The sequence below is a fragment of the Austrofundulus limnaeus genome, unplaced genomic scaffold, assembly GCF_001266775.1.
Source record: "Austrofundulus limnaeus strain Quisiro unplaced genomic scaffold, Austrofundulus_limnaeus-1.0 Scaffold39, whole genome shotgun sequence".
In the NCBI taxonomy this organism is placed as follows: domain Eukaryota; kingdom Metazoa; phylum Chordata; class Actinopteri; order Cyprinodontiformes; family Rivulidae; genus Austrofundulus; species Austrofundulus limnaeus.
Window position 1 is genome coordinate 2,554,722 of NW_013952441.1, and position 14,025 is coordinate 2,568,746.

A 14,025-nucleotide genomic window follows, 5' to 3' on the forward strand; every position below is an offset into this window, starting at 1 on the left:
AGAGAGAGAGAGAGAGAGAGAGAGAGAGAGAGAGAGTCATTTGTTTCATAATGATAAAATTTTAACTTGTAAGAGTGTTTCCTCTGCTAGAATTTGTTATTTTGTAATTATGTAATTGTTTTTTAGTCTTTAAAAACACCTGAATTTGCTCATAACTTTCTAGTTTTTGTCAGTGGCATCATTTGAAAATATTAACTCAGATGTTATGACGAGTTGCTCGGTTGTCAAGTTGCCTCTTTCTGAAATACTTTTTACTCTTACTTGAGAATTTCTTTAATGGCTAAGTTATGCTTTTACTTGAGTAAAAATATGCTGGAAGTTGTGCTACTCTTACTTGAGTACAACGTTCAACTTTTGGGTACTCTGACCACCTCAGCCTGGGCCTGAAGGCAACCCAACAAGCATGTTTTTGGTCTGTGGGAGAAAATCGTAGAACCCAGAGAAAACCCACACAAGCATGAGGAGAACATGCAAACTCTGCACAAATAGACCTCGAGTTCGAACCAGGGATGAGAACCGGGACCGTCTTGCCATGAGGCATCAGTGCTAACTAACCACTGATCCATCGTGCTGCTCATGCATCCTCTCTGTGACTGAAAGTGTCGCTGTGGGACGTTTCTCTCCTGGACCTGTTGCCTCGATGACCCGACCAAGCAGTTGAAGATGGAGATGTTTGATTGAACTGGAAACGCTGGTGATACTAGTTTTTTTTTTCTTTTTCGTTTGCTTATGAAACACCTTGAAATCCTCCTGGAAAAGCTGGAAGAGAGGGTTTTGGAAAGTCATGTCAGGACCTCCCTGATCAAGCTGTTGCCCAACTCTGGGACAATAATGGATGAATTTATGGATGTCAAAGGGATTTTAATGTAATTTAACTTATTCTTAAACTTAAATCACCAAATGTAACATAAATTAATTAAAGCAAAAACAATCAGGTCAAAACGTTTTCAAACCTGAATGACGTCCACTTTGCTGACAAATTGGTCACATTCCTTTGCTGATGTTTACGTTCTGACTTTTCACTTCCTTTTTTTCTACTTTCCTTTCTTTACTTCATTTTTTCCTGCTTCTTCTTCTTTCTTTACATCATCCCTCCCCTTTTTTTTTTTCAACACATTTTTTCCTTCCAGTAAGCTTTTGACTATTACCACAGCTTTATGCTGCAACAGATGGCAACAAAGTCAAAGTTTCTGATTCCTGAACCAAGAACAATCAAAGAAAATGTCACAAGAAGTCAGATTTCTGAGCTGGTAACCCAGAGGATATTTCTAAACCTCCACTTGCGACATTTAACACAGGCAGATTACACAACAAACACAAAATGTTTATTTTTTTATCCGATAAAATGTTCAAATTCTAGATTCGTGAGCCAAAAACAAAACACTTCCTGACCGTGTATGTGCTAAGCAGCTGAGACTGAGCAGTTCTGCTGTGGGGATTCACTGACACCTGAGAGCTTCAGAGGGCTGGGTCAGAGTCCACGCTTGTTACTGTAAATCATTTGGCATTTGAGCTTTCCTGTCAGACAGCTGTAAGAAATCTYGGTGTTGTCGTTGACAGCTGTTTGAAACTGGATAAGCAAGTGAATTCAGATGTCAGGTCAGGCATTTTTTATTTACGTCTTTTAGCCAAGGTGAAGTCCTGTTTTTGTTTTAGAGATTTTGAGAAAATCATTCATGCTTTCATCACAACACGTTTGGACTACTGTAACTCATTGTCTCCATTCAAAACGCTGCAGCCCGACGTTTGACATGGAAACATGAGCATATAACACCTGTGTTGGCTTCATTGGCTACCTGTATCTTATGGAATTGATTTTAAGATKTAATTGTTAGTTTTTAAAGTTTTAAATGGCCTTGCTCCAACCTATCTTCAAGTTYTTTTGCATGCTCATTCTTCGTCTAGGAGGTCAAGATCCAGATTTAGGAGTAGAGGTGATCGTGCTTTCGCTGTGTCTGCTCCCAGTCTGTGGAACAACTTTCATATTAGATCTGCWCATAGTAGGGTTGGGCAATATTGGCAAAAAAATTAATCACAATTAATTGTTGTATTTAGCCGATAACGATTAATWTGACGATTAATCCCCTGGAGTCCCTGGACACCTTTATGTCCTGGTCACATGACCAATGTAGTGGGAAAGATTTGCTCTTCATAAAAATCTGTTCCGAATTGTGTCAAAATGACAGACTTCAAGCTACACATCGAATTTTAAATTGTGATGATAGATAAATAAATTACAGAACTTTTTTTATGTTCATCATATTTGAAACAGAGAGGAGCAGCGAGCGGATTCTGCCTGGTGGCATTCATCGTATTAATCGTCAAGTGCCAAAAAATAATCGATTAATGTTTTTCTGACGATTAATTGCACACGMTACGATTATTCCCAACCCTAGCTCATAGGTTGGAAAACTTCAAAGTGCTTCTTAAAAGTAACTTTTTTCAATGGCATTTAATTAAAGTAAGGCCTGGCATTGTATTTTATCTGTTCTTACTATTGTTGGTTGCAATTTATTATGCATTTTTAGCAAATGTTGTGTTTTTGTGATAGTTGTGGATTGCTGTTGTGMAGCTGTTAGCTGTTTTTAAAAGTGCTTCATAAATAAAATGGACATTGACATTCTAAACATCAAGAAAATAAATAAAGAAGTAATTAAGATAATTGTGTATTTATTAAATGTATTTTATTTTTAAAAATACAGCTTGATGTACATAAAGAAATTAATATCCAGGCTGTTAAGGCATCCCATCTTGTCAGCACCACCCACAAATAATCTGTCTTCAATCTCAGCAATCTTGTCTGTGCATACAAAAAAATAATAATAATTAAGAATTTGCATGATTTGTTGTACATTAAGAATAATTAAGAACATAAAAAAAGTGTTTGATAAAGTGTTCCAGTGTCATTAAAAAAATCTATTGAGGTGGTGTAACTGTACCTGTTAGAAACTCTTCACTTAGAGCACCTGTGTCAATGCCAGATTCCCCAAAAAAAGAAACCTTCAGTCTGCAGTTTGGACGGGAATTCTTCTGGCGTTACCGCTGTTGCTTTCCTCTGCTGCAGACGTCAACTCTTGACACGCAGAGGGAAGATGTGCTGCTGTCGTCCACTTGGCAGCTGAGCCAGTTCAAGATTTCTTCTTCTGAGCAACAAAATTGTGTCACACACAATAAATATTAAAAAGTTCAATTACAAAATATAAATAATTATTCAACCATGGCAAAAGGATGCATTATGGAACCTGGTGAAATATTTAAAAAAAAGTATTGAAGAAAATAATTAAAATACATTATTCTTATCATTGAACGTTTCAGAAAAAAAAAGGAGATTCGTTCATCTGCGTGTAATTAGGAGAGTTTTTGAAAGTAATTACTCGTTTCATTTGAGATGCTCCCTTCTTGGTCTGAAGATCTGCAGTAACAAAAGTTAGAAMACACATATGGAAGAATCACTGCCTAAATGTAAATGTTATTAAAAATATTTTTCCATTTCTGATACCGTATTCCACAGTCCGATGCATGGGTCTCAGTGATATCAGTGTTGAATATACCTCTGCACACTGGACACTCAGCAGTCTACAGTAGTAATACAGAATGYACATCACAGAAAATTATATGATAAATTCAAACAAACAAAAAAAAATCTTACCATCTCCACCTGATATTCTGTGCTCCATGGAGGCATCTGGTCCTTAAATTTATCAGTTAACTGTTTAATTACAGTCAACACTTTAATGCTTATATCCAGCATCTGACACACATCCTCAGAGGAGATGTCCAGATCAATCATCTCCTCCTTGCAGCTCTTGATGTGAAATGGAAGAGCTTGAAGTGGAGCCATCTTTGGGCAGGTGGTGCKTGGAGCTTTGGGCATGTTTTCCAACTCTTTTGCRTCAGGTGGTGGWGGAGAAGKTTCAAATTGTTCCTGTAAAGGAGCTACTGTATGTACAGTGTACAATTTTCCATCCCACTGTAACCATCAGAATCTGGAGGAACGACAACTAATCTGCGCTGCCCACCAACACCTCGAAATGTAAAAGCAGACATTTATAGTTATTAACTCAGGTGTATGCACATTCAACAAGTAAAACTGATTATATAGCCATTTGTTTTTAACTAAAACATGCCTGTGGACTTGTGTAGCAGCCACCACTGATGCCTCCAAGCCTTGGAAAGCAGCAAATCTGTTAACTTCCACAAAACATTTTTACATAATGGGTCAATGTCATACATTTTTACTGCAATGTAATAAAAATGTAGCTCTTCACTTGTTTCAGACTAAAGTATTGTGCATAATGTTTGCTTTGTTGGAATTAAAAGACATCAAAATTAATAACTGGACGAGTAAAGAAGCCAAAAAATAACTATGAGTGCAGAAGAATTTGATTTTCACCCAAAGAAAAAAGCAATCTCTTTGCAGCCCAGTCGATCTCTGATGCAATGGTTCATGTTATTGGATGAGTGGATGAGAAAATTATGGGCAGAGCCTTGCTTTTTTTTCATATATACAAAAAATGAAATAGGACAGAGAAGAACAGTAAACTAGAAAAAAAATAAAAGGTTAAAACCTTACCGCTCTTCAGGGCTTTGCACGTTTAAAGATGTTTTAGATGTGAAAAAGGGGCGTATAAAACTGATTTTTTGCAGACATTTTTACCTACGTCGTTAGGCCTGGCTTCCTGCGTCACTGCTGGCTTGCCAAAAAATCACAACCTCACATGATGCCAGTGTTGTATAAAGTACCACAAAGTGATACTTGAGTAAAAGTACAAGTATCTTACCAAAACATTACTTTGGTAAAAGTTAAAGTCTCCTTTATGTATATTACTTGAGTAAAAGTCTAAAAGTATCTGATGTGTTTTGTACTTATGTATTAAAAGTAACAGTATTGATTTAAAACGAGCAGTTCGATTTTAGTTCGAATTTAGGAGACACCCAGGACACACTGGATGGACTATCGGTTGGTCTGGGAACGCCTTGGGATTCCTCTGGACGAGCTGGCCCAAGTGGCTGGAGAGAGGGAAGTCTGGGTCTCTTTGCTTAGGCTGCTGCCCCCGCGACCCGACCCCGGATAAGCAGAAGAAAACGGATAGACAGATGGACAACTATAAAATTAAACTCAATATGATAATATATAAAGATTTCCTATTACGTAATTAAAAATATTTAAGGAAAGGTGATTGTTTCAAATGTGCAGCACTGATTACCGTTCCACTGTGTTAAAAGTCCTGTCATATTCACAGCAATTCTTTTAATTAAGGTTTTTTTWTTACCCATAATACACCACAAAGAGGACAAGACAAAAGATGGCTACAAGGTAACCTGTTTGACAGAGACGTAAAGAGTAGACCCAGCTATGAAGGGACAACAGAAACAGAAAAAAAAAGAAACACATTTAAAATCCCTTTTCGATAAAACAACCCACCTGGGCTGATAACACGTCTCGCAGCTGCTGCGCGCAAACATTTTTTACATTTTAAGCACACTGCAGTGTGCCATGTTCGTGCTGAATGCTGGCAAAATGTAAAGTAAAATAAAACGTCAGCTAAAATTTCATACGGTAGCAGCTGAGACCCATTCAGAGCGTATACTCTAAAACAAATATTCTCTTCTCATCATTAGTTCAAAACTCTGACTTATAAGGCGGCGGGTGATGTGCAGTCCTGTTGAGAAGAAGCTAAGCCTTTTAATTTTATTTAACCTTCCTGCCAGTATGAGCTACGCCCAATTGTCAGGCGATCCAGGTGTTATGGGAAAACCAAATCTGCGTTAAAACGAGGTTACTCATTTCGGTGCTTTAGGGAGTGTGTGTGTGTGTGTGTGTTTGTAAGGATAAGGGGGGTCTGATGAGTAGTCCGTGAAGAACGGTTTGACTCAGTGTGTTTTTTCATGTGTCACCACAAGCTGGTTACTACATGTCAGGGCTGCGTACGTCTATACAGGTTTGGACACATGTGACATCTGAGTCTGTGCGCTTCCCATATGGTTTTTATCGATCCGTGTTATACTCCCTTCTGTTGCCTCGCGTTCCCTCTGTCAGTGTGCTCTGACGGTGAAGGAATGATGGAATGCCGGAGGGGTAAAATCTCGGGTTTCCTGGAAGCTGGTCCGGCTTTATCAGAAGCGGCTGTGACAATGCATGAGCCGACGGGCCGACCGAACGAAATTTCCCATAAGAGCCAATCAAGCGGCAGAGAGCCTTCCTGGAAGGAATCATCAGCAAACTGGAGGCCCTTCCTGGAAGGCCGCAAGAGGTTGCCAGTTGGGAGGCATTTTCCTTAACCTCTTAATGTTCTTTCCACCTTTCAAGGTGGCTGACTTTGGCAGCAGCTCAGAAATTTAACTGGGGAAATTGCATTTTCTGCAAAAAATGCACGCTGTGAATGCTGAATGAGTGCAGGGGGAAAATCGCTGAAGAAGCTGCAACTGAGTTGTTGAAACGATAAAAGAAGCTGAAGCTAAAAGGAGGAAAACACTAGAAGCTGAAAGATGCTAAACAGTAGCTAAAAGTTGTAAAAAAAAGGCTAACAAAGTTAAATTTAAAATGTTCAGTGAGAGTAAAAAGAAATGCAAGCAAAAAGTTCAAAGTAGCCACTTCGAGCTAAGAGTTCAAAGAAGCAAAATTCTATTTTAAGTAAGCAATACAAGCTAAAGGTTGAAAAAAAGCTAAAAAAAAAAAGGGTATAACTAGAAAAAAGCTAAACATATGAGCATAAAATATTAGTAAAAAGTGGCTAAATGCTGTCTAAAAATAAAAGTGACCAACACATGGAGAAGTAAAAGTAGCAAAATATTAGCTTAAAGYTAAAAGTAGCAACATATTAGCTAAAAGCTCTAAGTAGCATTAGAAGACAAAAATACAAGTATGCTAAAGGACATTTCAAAGAAGTAGCTTTAAAAATGTAATTACAAATAAGCATAAGTCATAATGTCCTGCATGAGCTGAACATTTTGACATTTGTTTGGTTAAAACTGCAGAAAGTTTGCAAAACTACTTGTCCAAAAAAGTACAAAAAAAGACAAAGAATAAAGAGAAACAGGATCATTAGAGTGGAAATTTTGAATCAGAATTTAAACAATAAATCACACAAGAAAAAGACTTAAGATTTTGATCTGTTCTTTCTCAGTGCCCGTTTTAAAACATACAGTTAAAGCTGTGAGGGGCGATGCCCAAAAACGTCAGCGTCGAATGTTTTGGTTCTTGGAAATGAAAAGAGGAAAAGTCAGAATTGAGCTGGGTTTGTTCGGGAGCCAGCTGTGTTGTGCTTGGCTGTTGACAGCAGTTGAGCTGGACACAGCAAGTCATAACCCGAAAAAAAAACATGAATCATGGTGGAAAGACTTTGTGCGAGAGCGTGTGAGATTCACAAGAGGAGCCGAGGATATACGGACAAAATATTCCAGCTCCACTCACCAGGCAACTATGGGGAACATAAAATGAGTCATGGTGAGCTGAGCTAGCTTATTTAGACAATGTGTTTGTGTGTAAAACTGGATTGTTCTGGTTGGGTTTTTGGGAAGAAGGCCGTTCTGTTTTGTCTTTTAACTCAAGTTGGCTCAGTTTTCCCTCTCAAACAAACACACAGTCTCATTCATGGGTGTCAAAGCAAAATGGGAACTGAATGACTGCAATTACCTGAACTGAGGTAAGCGCAGAAAAAAAAGTCACTTGCAGAACTTATTCACATTTTAGATCCTGGTTTTTTTTCTCCTTTAAAGGTTTAACCACACAACTATGACGCTGCCATTTATTAAAGGACGATCCTAATTTAAATCTCTGGAAATGAAAGGTGATGAGTTTTCCCATCAGAGCTCCATCCTTTATCGCACACAAAGACACCTCATTCGCTCCTTCTCATACGCACACTAACACCAGGCAAGCCGTAAAAACTCAACTCAATTAAAGTGCCTCTTTCCTGGAAGCCAGCCTCAGACAGAGCACAAGGTATGCAGGGAATGGGAACCGTGTGTGTGTGTGTGTGTGTGTGTGTGTATATATATGTGTGTGGAGAAAGGTGGGGGTAAAGAAAAAAAACAGAGAAACTCACCTCCTGCTTAATTTTACCAACAGCAATCTCTCTTGACCAACCACTTACTCTCAACCCTGGCTTCACACTGAAACCACAAACCGTCATAAATCTCATCCACGTGTCTGCTTTCACCTTCCTGACCTCACACACACAAACACACACACACACACAGTTCCCAGAGGACACCATCCTCTCTCAAACCGTCAGGCAGGATGTATAAAACCCGGCTGCATTCCTTTTCCAGTTAAGTCCAGCCCAAACTGAGCTTTCTCGCGCAGCCACTGGCGTGTCAAAGGTTTTGCGTGGACTGCGTGTGCGCGACGGGGAGTTCACGCGCGCTCTGTTGTTTCAGGGAGTCTCTTTGTCACGGCGCGTTGCGTCCACCTTCTCCAAACACTCCTATGGAAATTCACCCGCGACGTCCAGCGCTGCTCCTCTTCCTCGGCGGCGCGCCGACTGTATAAAACACTGCTTTGTCCGAGGAGGAAATCCCTTCTGAGAGCAAATAATCTTGTTGTGAAGCCAGGAATCGCTGAAATACAGAGCGCTTTATAACACATTACAGTAAGTTACCCAGTCAATATTGACTCAAGAGGGAGAGAAGGGAAAAGCAGAGAGAGACAAACAGTGAAGTAATACGCAGGGCACGTGATTGGCTTTTGTAAAAATAGTGCTCTTTAATATAAATTACTTGAAATATCTTAGAAATATAAATATGTGCAACGTTCCTTTTTTCATTTATAATGTAATGCTTCTTTTTTTTTTCCGTCATTTCAGGTATTACAGCTTGTATTTCGCCAGACTTTGTGGCCAGCCTTTTGCAAGAGAGTCTTTATAAAAGACAAAATGATTCACAAACATGTGGTCTGCTGCTGGTGCAGCGCACGTTAAGAACTTGGTGTCGGTAAGAGAGCAAGACCCAGTTCTGAACCAAAACGACACAAAAGACAACATGTGCGTCATCGTGGCTAGATAAAACTCAACAAAATGCTTCTTGATGTTWAAAAAAAAGCTCCAATATGGATCACAGGTGAGTAAGAGCACAGGGCAAAAACACAAGTTGAACATAATCTGGGTTAGAGCCGAGTCTTGCAATTTGTTCTACGAAAGGCTTCTTTTTTTCCCTCTCTCTCTCTCCACTGAATCACTTATGGGAAGTCTTTTGTTCCCTTCAGACTGACAAAATGATCTTTTTCTGGAGGCATTGATGGGAAAGAAACAATAGTTGATATAACAGCGTTTTTCCTCCCGAGAGTGATGTAAGGAAGCCCWGAAGGGAGAGCTGACTCAGGCACGCCGGGACATTTGAGTTAGGAGGAATAATTGGCCACAGGATTAAGACTTGTCGCATCGGCTGGTATGTTTACAGGAGCGGCAACCTGTTGAACTCCATCCGCCAGTTAAATCCATGTTTTGTTTGTTCTCTTACATTTATCTTTCCTAAACCCACTTCCTGCTCCTCTCTTTCCCTCCAATTATCTTTTCGCTCTGTATTCAAGTCTCTGGGATTAAAATGACCAATTCCCAGTGAGATTACCTGGACAAACGTTTTGGATTGGTCCCACGCCAAACTATGGCTCAAAGGGCAGGATCATGGAGGACAGGGAAAACAAAACAAACGGGAGATCGAGAAATGCTTTGTAATGACTGTGTTTTTTTTTTTTGGTCCCACTGTAACAAACCCTTCATGTGGGCCTTTACCTGCATGAGTGTGTGTGGAGCTAGCGTGCCTGGCCAGCCCACTCCTCTCAACATTTGCGGGAAACAGCGATGGAAATATGTGCACGACCACAACACACGCTCAGACAAACAAATACTGCACGCTGGGCCTCCTGATTTGGATTTTGCATTTTTTCCCCCCCTCTGCAGCTATTTCCCAGCCTCTTTTGTCATCTGCCTCTCTCTCCCTGTCCAGTGATTCAGTGTTGTAAATGTCAAAAGTGTTGCTTCTCAAACACAAAAGCCTTTACTTGCACTGTTTACATCAACCAGGTTAATCTACGAGACACTGCTCTGCGTCTGACTCAGTCATGAGGAAGCCTCTGGTTCTATCTGCCACTTTGCATTAGCTTCTCCAAGGCAGGATGGACGAGGTAATCGTTGGTTACCCAAATCACAAAACCAGGACCTTTAGAGTCCATCTGTGAGTAAAAAGCTCTGAAATTGACTGATTCTAGCCACAATGGGGTTTTAAAAAAAATGACCTTATATTAGCATCTAAGGCTCAGTCTGGTCAGTTTCTGGCGGCGCAAAACGTTCACGCTGAGAACTGGCGTGCCCCTCCAGGCGCGCGGCACGTGTAGTAGAACCTCTGCGGTTCCGGTCAGTCATATAGGAGCGTCGTACTTCTCCAAGAAGTCTTTCAGTGTCTGTGGGAGTTGTTCGGTTTGCCCCAGCGCCCCGTGGCCCCCGTTGTTCAACGTCCTCCTGCACATGTGCTGCAGGGACGAGAGCGAGCTCAGCAGGGGCTTTCGCAGCTCCAGGGGGATTTTCTCTTTGCCCGTGTGGATCAGGTAAACGGTGCGTCCCTTCTTTTTTGCATCTCCCGGATTGTCTCCGCTCGCCCCGTCCCTCGTCCTTCCCGTATCCATCCCTTTCCCCATGTAATGGGCGATGAGTTTCAGCACRCAGTCGAACTGAGGAGGCTCCTGGGACTTCTGAGGGTCTGGCTCCAGGAAGAAGCCACCTCCCTCRCTGTGGATGCGGACGTTCTTCGTTCCCCGGGCTGTCTGCACGGACAAGGTGAAGAAGTGGTGGTGGTCGGACGAGTCCCGGACCAGGAAGGCGCCGGGAGGCTCGGAGCGCAGCATGGAGCTCGCCTCCCGAGCCCCAATGGCTCCCCAGTAAAAGCCACTCTCCTGGAGCTTCTGCAAAGCACACATCACCTAAAACAGGCAGGGAGAGTSTACAATTATCATACGGCAAGAGTCAGGCTGAGTATTTACACTACAATACATGCAGTTGACTAAAGGTGTGGATTATAATCTAAAGGAAAACAACAAAAACAATAAAAAAAAATAACAATAATCGATTTAATGCCAACAATGTCCTGTAAATAAGTCCAGACTGCCTATGCTTTTCACACAATTCATTCAGTGCGACTGCAACTGAGCATTTGTCTGTTTTCTCACAATTTTGAGTCATTAATTAGTCTCCAGCCGTCACAGCCCAGTGAGACACAACCTGATACCTTGGGATAATAACCAAGCTACAGGGGAGATATTCTGTCCAACAGAACCAATCAGCACCTAAGATAGCTCTAACGCAGAGGAGCCCAAAGTGGGGCCCGCAGGCCAAATTTGGCCCGCCAACAGTTGCCAGAGTTACAAGGTTGTAACCTGTTATCCTATGTAGAAACACAGTATTCCCATTGGTCAAATGACTATATAAAAGGGCTGTAGTGAAGGTAGTTTTCATTCATGGTGCTGACTTTATCTTTGATTTATTAGGATTAAACATGAAACATGAAATGACAACAAGAAATATTTAGATCAGATTTAACCMCRCATGTMGATTTGCACGCTTTATAAGGCCACAAAAACTCATATTTTATCAATTTATGAAATGTCCCATGAGCCTTTGCTACTTTTCTTTTCTTTTTAACGATTACGCTATGCAATGGCCCTCTTTAGTTTTAGTCTGCGCACTTGGAGAAAGTCTGCCATTGGCAGACTAAAACTAAAGAGGGCCATTGCACAGCTTAATCGTTAAAAATAAAAGACTTTACTTACAAAAGTATTTGTATTTCATGTATTATATTACCGCATTTGGCCCGCAGCCCTGGATAGATATTCATTTTGGCCCTCTCGGGGAAAATGTTTGAGCACCACAGCTACAGACTCTGTCACTGTGCTCAGCATCGTAATTCCTTTTGTTCCTATAATCTCGTTTGAATGAAAGCTGCTTTATAAAGCAAAACATTTCGTTTCTTTTACGATGCTGTGCTCGGGATTTTGCTCGAGGTGTGATCGGAGGCGCCCAAAGACGCGGACCCCTGCAGCTGACCGACCTGCTGGTAGTGCTCATGCGAGCTGAAGGGTTTGTAGTGAAGCGGGGTGAAGTTCGTCCCCTGAACCCTTCCCTCTGGAGGGGCCACGCTGCTCATGGCGGGGGGCCTGCGTCCGTTGAGGGTCGTTACGGCCCCATGGCCCCCTGCCTCCGCCCGGTGGCTTAGGGGCAGGGGGCCCAGGATGGGATCCTCTTCGTGGGCAGGCAGCGAGGAGTGAGGAGCACGGGGAGAGGAGGCAGAGGAGGAGTGGGGCGAGGGAGACGGGGTCACACACCGGGTCCAGGGCCCCGGGGAGGGGGAGTCCGATGCATCCAGAGAGGGGCTGTGAGAGAGCACCTAAACACAGCTGGAAGAAGAAAAAGAAGCACAGATTAGGGATGACATGCCAACACTGAAACAACCACTGCAGTGACATTAACAAATGACCACTCCGCCACACTGCAGCTCTCAGCTTACCCACGTAAAACGCAGCTATGGAGACTGTGACAAATGCACGGCGAAGCTCTGGGCAGCTGGGCAGGTTATATTTAGTTTAAATGAAGGCTCTGCGTACTCACGCTGAGCCTGAAGCCAGACAGCAACTGGATCCTGATTGCTTTCAATTGTCTTCGATCGGCGCACCGCAACAAGGGATTTCTGAATCGGGGTCACTCTGTGAAACAGTCCCCGCACTCCTTTTTTTCCCCTTCCTCCCTCCTCCCTGTTTTAAACAAAAACTCCTTGCTTCAAGGGGCCTTTCTCCGGTTTCACTGAAAAGGTGTCCGGTCTGGTTTGCTTTTACTACTACGGCTCGAGGACAGGACAGAACCGAACCGCTAGCCGGGAAGTCGCTACGTTTTTATCGGGCTCCTGTTTTGTGCGTACAAACAGCCCCCCCATACACCAATGTGTCGTTTTAAAACCATTTTTTGCTTTGTAATTTTAGTCACGAACCGGACAGTGTTAACACACAACTTACCTCGCGGATCTGTTCCACTCCGCGCCGCAGCCGCTCGTCGCCGAAGAAGAAAAAGCTGCGCAAACTACCCGAAAGTAGTGCTAGTTGGATGATTATGTCAGGCATTAAAATCCCACAACAAGAAAATGAGGTATCCAAAAATAAGTGTGTTTGTTTTCAGAGCGGAGGAATGCAGGCGGACATCTGCCCGGAGAGATTCCGTGTGTGTTTGTGAAAGGAGGGGAGGGAGGAGGGAGGGACGGGGGTGGGAGAGACGGTGTGCTCCGTCCGTGTGGAGGAAGGTTACAGGAGGTTGTGCCGAATGTTCGTAAGGCTCCGCCTCCCCCCCGTTCAGACCTTCTTCCAGTAAACACACGCACGCGCTCCCCCCGCACTCGCGCGCGCAGCGAACAAGCGCCCGGCGTGCTCGCGCTTTGGCAGCTGGCCAATAAATAATCGTCGTGACCTTTGCCTGCGCGGTTTCCTGGTACTGATGGGTTCCCTTTCTCGACAAGGTGAAAAAAAAAATTAAAAGGCTCCGCGTGTGGCACAATAAACACAACCTTTTTTTATCCAGTTAATGTTTCATATTTATGGGTGTTTAAGTTTTTTTTTTTTTTTTTACACAACAATACATGGAAAACAAACCCTGTGTTTGAATTAAAGGCCTGCCATTCCTTGGATTATTGCCTGCAGTATGTGAATCACTCTCAGCTACTACCTTCCATAATTTTAGTGCAATCTGCAAAATTCAAAGATTTATAGCTTTTTTGTGCAGAATCCGTGGCAGTCATCTTAACCTGTTTTAAATGCACACTAAATAATCACAATATGAGAATGTTAACAGTAGTTAATAAGATGTTTTAACAGACAGAGTTGACTCCAATTGCAATGTTTTTGCTCAAGTTATGTGTTGCGGACAACGCTCAGCTACTATCACACCAAATTTAAAATTCACTGATACATTTTTAGCATAATGATGATTATTATCTTAAATTCAATTGATTCTAAAAGTTATTCATATGTAGATGATTACAAATTACTTTATG

The 14,025-nt window shown here is 42.1% G+C and overlaps 1 protein-coding gene across 3 annotated transcripts; it reads right to left on the bottom strand.

Annotated features, from left to right (window-relative positions):
* Positions 1–8,682: 8,682 nt before the first annotated feature.
* Positions 8,683–13,214, bottom strand: socs3b (suppressor of cytokine signaling 3b). 3 transcript variants are annotated; one of them, XM_014007114.1, is made up of 3 exons: positions 12,998–13,087; positions 12,040–12,385; positions 8,683–10,915 (listed from the first exon to the last, which is right to left on the bottom strand). In XM_014007114.1, the coding sequence occupies exons 2-3, from the start codon at positions 12,133–12,135 to the stop codon at positions 10,358–10,360; spliced, it is 654 nt and encodes a 217-aa protein (XP_013862568.1). In that variant the 5' UTR covers positions 12,136–12,385; positions 12,998–13,087; the 3' UTR covers positions 8,683–10,357. The 3 variants fall into 3 exon arrangements, with proteins under 3 accessions (XP_013862568.1, XP_013862569.1, XP_013862567.1); XM_014007115.1 differs by lacking the exon at positions 12,998–13,087 and adding an exon at positions 12,496–12,732; XM_014007113.1 differs by lacking the exon at positions 12,040–12,385 and having other exon boundaries at positions 12,998–13,214.
* Positions 13,215–14,025: the final 811 nt, after the last annotated feature.